Below are 6546 nucleotides of genomic sequence, written 5' to 3'. Positions count from 1 at the left end.
TTTTTTGTTCAGATCATCTATTCACTTTTGAGCTCTGATTGTATGCTCTAAACTGGAACCACCGCTTATGTTCTATGCTGAAAATGTATGAGTTTTTGTTGTGTTTATGTTTAGAGTAATTTGATTCATGATATGCTTGGTAAATTATATTTACTAAGTTAAGAAGAGTTGTTTTAATCTCTAACATGCTCTTCAACATTGGTTTACTCTATTCTATTTTAAGTTTGTTTAAAAGTTTGTCATCATCAAAAAGGGGGAATTTGTTAGACCTCTTGAGTTTTGATGATAACTACATTTAAACAAATATGTTTTTAGAAATTGTGTGCAGGTCGATATCCGATTGTAATTGTGATCGTTGATAGTACCTATGGCTTAGTTCATGGAAAAGTACGTGTCAAAAGGATTCAAGAGATGTCACTTGGGATGTAAAATGGAGACAAGAAGTCTACTGTTCCCAAGTTGGATGTTCTAGCAAAACTGGATTTTGGAGACAGCGCACTGTTCCCAAACTTAAGTCAGCCAACGTTAACTAATAAATTCTGATTTTTGTTATTTTTAGTTAATGTACTGAAATTAATTTGTTGCATTTATTTATTACAGTTAATTGGCAAAAAGTTTTCTAGAAATTACTTTACGTATGAGTCTCTAAATAAAGATCCTTTATTTTAGGATCTATATTTAGTAAATATTGGATTTGTTAAATATAGGAATAGTTGTGGTTGAATAGGTCTTAGCTATTATTATTTAACCGGTCTTTATCTTAGATAATAGGTTATCGTGTCTATTTTTATTAAGTATAACTGTTTCTATAAATAGCAAAAACGTTCCAGCAGTTAGTACTGGAACAGGAACAGCTGTTGAAGAAACTGCTGCTTAAAGGGAACAGAACATATTTTTAGTAAATGGGAACAACGGTTATTGTTGTTTTAACCGTATGCTTGATTTAATCAAATCTTGTGGAAATAACCGTCTGTGTGATTAATCCACATTACTCCCATGATCTTTTTGATTAAGGAATAATAAATTGGATTATTACATTTTCTTAGCGATTTTATTTTTTATAAATAGCTAGTGAATTTGGCTGTTCTTTAGTATCTAACGCATGAACTTTGTTATTTTCATGTGATTATTTTTGGAAATCCACAAGAAATATTTTGTTTTGAAAATCGCCAATTAACTCATAATATTTTCTTGAGCAACTCATTGATTTTATTAGAGAATTTTTATCCTTTTTGTAAGGGTTTTTGAGAGAACTTGTAATTAGACTCGGGTGAGTCTAAGGGGGAATTAGATAGCTTTGAGTGAAGCTATTGAGGAGTTTAGCTTTTAGTGAAGCTAAGTTTGTTGCTTTGAGTAAAGCAATTTGAGAGAGAAGAGTTGACCTAGTTGATTCGCTTCGAGTGAAGTAAGGTGTTTATTGTAATTGTAACTAATTGCCTTAAACATAGTGGAGTTTTTAAAAATCCCGAGGGGTCGTGGTTTTTCCTTCTGTTTAGGCCCAGAAGGTTTCCACGTAAAAATCGTTTGTCTCTTTTATTATTTTGCTCTAAGTTCAAGCTTTATTTATCTTAATTCAATTCCGCAAAAACAGGGCAAGAACGCTTGAATTAGTAACAACAACAATTCAACCCCCCCTCCCCCCCCCCCCCCCCTCTTGTTGCTGTTCCCGTTCCTAATTGAGTCTACAAAAGCTATAACCAATGTCCATAAAGTATATTTCCTCCTTTTCTCCTCCTATCTTCTCCCTTCTAGGTCCACAAAACTTCCCCCTTTTTCCACCCTAGCCATCATTACTTAATATTCTTGCACATCCATTTACTAGCCACATGAAAACTCTGTTGAATATTGTATTAACTACATAAACTTAAAATTCTACCGATGAAACATGATTGGATTGATGGACAAAAGTATTGATTTTTATTTATTAAGTTGGTGAGATTAATTGATTAATTGACCCATTAAGTTAAATTCTTTGTTGATCTTTTATCAAGATGTGGGAGTTGCGATTGAGATTTAACTTTATCTTGATGAATTAAGTTAAAACCTTGTTAATTATAAATCAATATGCGGGAGATGCGATTATAATTAATAAGGCCTTAATAATTAATCAATTGTTTATCAATCTAATTTATCCTTTAAAAATGTTCATCATGAATTTATGTGTAGTAGTGGGGATTTCCAAAGCCTTAGTCTCTTATTATATTGGATTCCAATTCTTTAAAATTGTTGTAGTCACATCTACCAACTCATATTTCTTACGAATCGTAATTAATAGAATCTGATAAGTCTATAATTAATATTGCTTCCTTGTGTTTGACCCGTTAGCTACCACGTACAACATGCACTTGAGGTAAAATCAATCTTCCTATCATCTTGTTTTGACACATAACATTATTTTAGTTCAAAATCTAAAGAATATCAACTTGTACTGTGATAACCAATCTTCCCTACACATTACTCACGATCTTGTCTTAAAATGGTTGTTGGTGTACAAAAGTATAGATTCGGGCATAACCAATTCTAGAAGAGAATCTGTTACATATATAGCAACTAGCAAAAGCATCTTTGTAGTTTGTTGGAGTATTGTATACCTTACCATTAATCTATTAGATTCTTTGTACACAAATATAAAAAACTTTTTCTGTTTCCTGTTCGGAAAATTGCTCTTCACCAAACCCAACAGTTTCTTAAAATGGTTGTTTACTCACTAACTCCGTCTTTCCCTTTATGAAATGAATAAGTATGATTTCATTCTTTTATTATCGACAATCTGATTGTAACAGACAATCTAATCCTTCTTTAAAAATTAGGATCAGTTGAATCACAATACAAATTAAATTAAATGAAAAGACTATAATATATACATTGTATTATTGTGTGTAGAACATAGAAATCAATTCATAATAGTCTGTAGCTGCTTAATTCATTCAAAATTTAATCATCAAACCTATAATCAATAACATGTAGCTTCTAAATACACAACACCTTGAAACATTCATAACATAAACTGATATAAGAAGACATACACACCTTCCTTAAAAAGTGCACTAGTTTATATAACCTTAAGGTACTTTTGAAGTTCAGGTTTATCGCGTCTGATGAGATTTACTTTAAGGCCGTGTTTGATGTACATAGTAAGAGCAAGCTTTGGTTGAACAGGATGATTTTTCGCCACCTTCACATGGTATCGGTATATAATGGAAGCAGAAACAAACTTCATTTGGTAATAGGCAAAGTCCTTACCTAAGCATAGTCTAGGTCCTCCGTTAAAAGCTGTAAATTTGTATGCTGATTCACTCATAAACCGTCCATCTCTAAGCCACCTCTCTGGCTTGTATTCCCTGCAGTCCTTACCCCAGATTGCTTCCATTCTTCCCATTGAGTAGATAGCATAGATGACCTTTGTTCCTTTCTTCAAAATTGTCCCGTCTGGGAATACATCATCTTCAACAACCTGTATATCATTAAATTCTTAATATTTAACTCACAATCCTTGTAGACTAAAGCAAATCGACTATCATTGACTTGTTGTATGTTACACAAATTAGTAAAACACGATTTTTAATCGAATGATCCAAGTTATGGTTTAGGCATGCTCAAGCACATCATCTTAAACTTTTGGTTGAGTTCAATTAAATGACTCAATGCATATTTAAAAGTAGCGAGATATGTTGTATATATTCTATTAGTAAACTTTTGTTACATTCATAAATAGACCAAACCCGATCCTGATAGGTGTGCTAATTGATGCAGAAATGATCATCTTTAACTTTTTGTATTTATGTAGATTGAGAATTTTCAACCCTGATGGACCTTCTTGACACATCTAGGTTAGAGTAACAACTACAACCAACAGTGTAGGAATCTTTTTTAACTTATAAATGGAATAAATGGATCTGATAGATATCTCTCTGAAGGTTATGTAATAATGACTTTAATTCATACCCACAGACCATTTATGTAGATGAGACATTTAAAAGGTTTTAGGTTGTCCTTCTGGCTCTTGATTGGGAAACTAAATCCATGATTGAAGTTGTCAATTCTAGAAGTTTTCATTGCATAGTAGATAAGTGTGATTTTCTGATTTTTCTTTAAACCTCGTAACATAGGAGATAGGACCGTCTTATAAATTTCAGAAATATATCAAAATTCATGTGTACGCATATATGTAAGATCCATCTACTTGGCCAACTTATTATTCAAATAATCAATATAAAGATTTTAATGGATTTTTGAAAAGAGAGAAAGCATTAATTGAGTTATCTCCTTCGTTATTAATTCATGTATTTCGGAAAAACCAATAATCTTTATTTTTGAATTAATTCTTTTTTTATTATCCTATAAAAGTTTATGCGTGCATTTGCACTAATTGAAAAACAATTAAATAATTAAGTATAGAAAATTGGATATTTAGGGCCGGCCATTTAGAGAATGTGGCCCTATATTGTAGACGATTTTGCACGTGCTAATCAACGACCAAACTATTAGTATGTAGTAGTAACAAAACAACAATAACATTTTATTAAGTCGAAAGTCATTAAGGGTTTGGATTGTTTGAGGTACACAACTTACCCCAATTCAGTAACAATAATCAAGTTGTTTGGAATGGCCCTTGATAGTGCACATGAATAAGTGAATGATTAGAATATAGTCTAAAATTCTGAAATCAAAGAAATGCATACCTTGGCATATTGAAAATTGACAAAGTAACATAGGAGCAGGTTAAAAAAAAAAAAGAATAATTTACCTCCTTGTGATCAACTGGCACTGAAGGGTAAAGTCTGAGGGCCTCGGAAATAGCAGCTTGAAGATATTCCATTTTCTTAACCTCCTCTGGCCGGAATACTAATGGCCCTTTATTATCTTCATTAATTTCTCTTTTTTCAGTAATTCCGCAAATTTCAGCTAAAATCTTCTCCTCAATTTCTGGGTGTTGATCGATAAGCCAGAAAAACCAGCTAAGTGCTACAGATGAAGTATCCCTTCCAGCAAGAATGAAATTAACACATATATCTCTCAAAAACTTGTCAGAAAATGGCTGTCCATCTTCATCCTTTAACCTCATAAACACAGTCAATAAATCAGATCTTTGCTTACTATTTTCGTCTTGCAAAGCCAGTTCCTTCTTCCGTGTCCTAATAACTTCATCAGCAAATTTATTAACGCCTTTTATCGATTCTTTTAGCACTTTCTCTGGCCCAATATTAAGGTACCTCATCATCTTCCATACACAAGTTGGAGACATGAAACGCAAAACTGTTGCTTCAGTAGCTTTCTCAAACGCCTGAGCGAAGGGAATTTCAGGTAATCCTAGACTTAAACATCCAGGATCCACCCCAAAAGCTATCATACATACATTATCAAAAGTTAACCTTAAAAGAACATCTTGAAAATCAATCGGAACAGAGTTTTTAACTGATTCTTCTAGAACTGGTATAAGTCTTTGATGGACTAACACAAGCAAAGAATCAGCTGTGAGTTGTCTGAATCGAGTCGAATGAAACTCAATACTAGCCGTCTTCCTCTGTCTCTGCCATGTCTCATTGTCAGCATTAAATATCCCATCTCCAAGAAGGTCTCTAAGGGAGTGTCGAAAATAGCCTCCTTTAGGAAAGTTCGAGAACCTCGTCTTCAACAAATGCTCCAAGTTTCTAGGATCAGAAGTCACCACACACTGAAGGTTACTAAACCATGGTCCCTTGAAGCGAAACGTGCCATTTTGTGTGTTAACAATGTCGGTAAGCCATTCGTACAAGTTCCACCTAAGACCGATCACCAAAGAAGGAAGCATTCCTACGAAGGGCCACACAGGTAAACCATAATGCTTCTTCTGTCTTAGAGAATGTATAACTACATATACTCCCAAAGCAAATAAGATTTCAAGTATTTGGATCTCGCCGATCATAGTTCCGTAAGAAAAGACGGGAAAAAAAGAGGAAGAAGAAGGGGAAAAAGTTGAACGTGTGTGGTTGAACTGATTGTTCATGGTGTTTGAATGAGTAGTAATAGTGGTAGTTGAATGAAAATAAGAGGGTTTGGGTTGCATGGGATGATGAATTATATGCAAGAAGTGCATGAGTTTAATTTGTTGACGTGCTTAAGATTGTATAGTGGTTTTAATTTGGTGAGCTGAAATGAGAAGCAGTAACAAAAGGAATTTATGCAAAAAGTAGAAAATATATTTGTGGGTCTTTTGCTTGAAGGGTAGACTGATTTCTTGTTTTAGGACTAGCGCTGTGAAAATTGTGTCTAAAAAGATTTCTTATCAGCAACAGCCAACAGGGGAAAAAAAATTGGAATTGGGTGTGGAATGTGTTAGAGGGTTGTATTGAGTGTCAAATACAAATATTGAAAAAACATTTGATGATAAGAAGTTGGTGTAACTGTTAACCTAAGTGTTAACTGTTTTTATCAATTTGCTGCTTTTGCTTTTACTTTTTTTTTTTTTTTTAATGATATTCTGTTTCAGGTTAGTATTCAGCTTCTCATCAACACTAAAGTGTCTGTTGGTAACCAATATTGTTTTTCTTTTTTTTTTCTTTTTTG

The 6546-nt window shown here is 33.2% G+C and overlaps 1 protein-coding gene across 1 annotated transcript; it reads right to left on the bottom strand.

The window, feature by feature from the left end:
• Positions 1–2893: 2893 nt before the first annotated feature.
• LOC130805037 (cytochrome P450 86B1-like) lies at positions 2894–6313 on the bottom strand. Its single transcript, XM_057669638.1, has 2 exons — positions 4748–6313; positions 2894–3454 (listed from the first exon to the last, which is right to left on the bottom strand). The coding sequence occupies exons 1-2, from the start codon at positions 6074–6076 to the stop codon at positions 3053–3055; spliced, it is 1731 nt and encodes a 576-aa protein (XP_057525621.1). The 5' UTR covers positions 6077–6313; the 3' UTR covers positions 2894–3052.
• Positions 6314–6546: the final 233 nt, after the last annotated feature.

Source organism: Amaranthus tricolor, chromosome 2 (assembly GCF_026212465.1).
Source record: "Amaranthus tricolor cultivar Red isolate AtriRed21 chromosome 2, ASM2621246v1, whole genome shotgun sequence".
In the NCBI taxonomy this organism is placed as follows: domain Eukaryota; kingdom Viridiplantae; phylum Streptophyta; class Magnoliopsida; order Caryophyllales; family Amaranthaceae; genus Amaranthus; species Amaranthus tricolor.
This window is presented reverse-complemented; position numbering and strand designations above follow the sequence as displayed.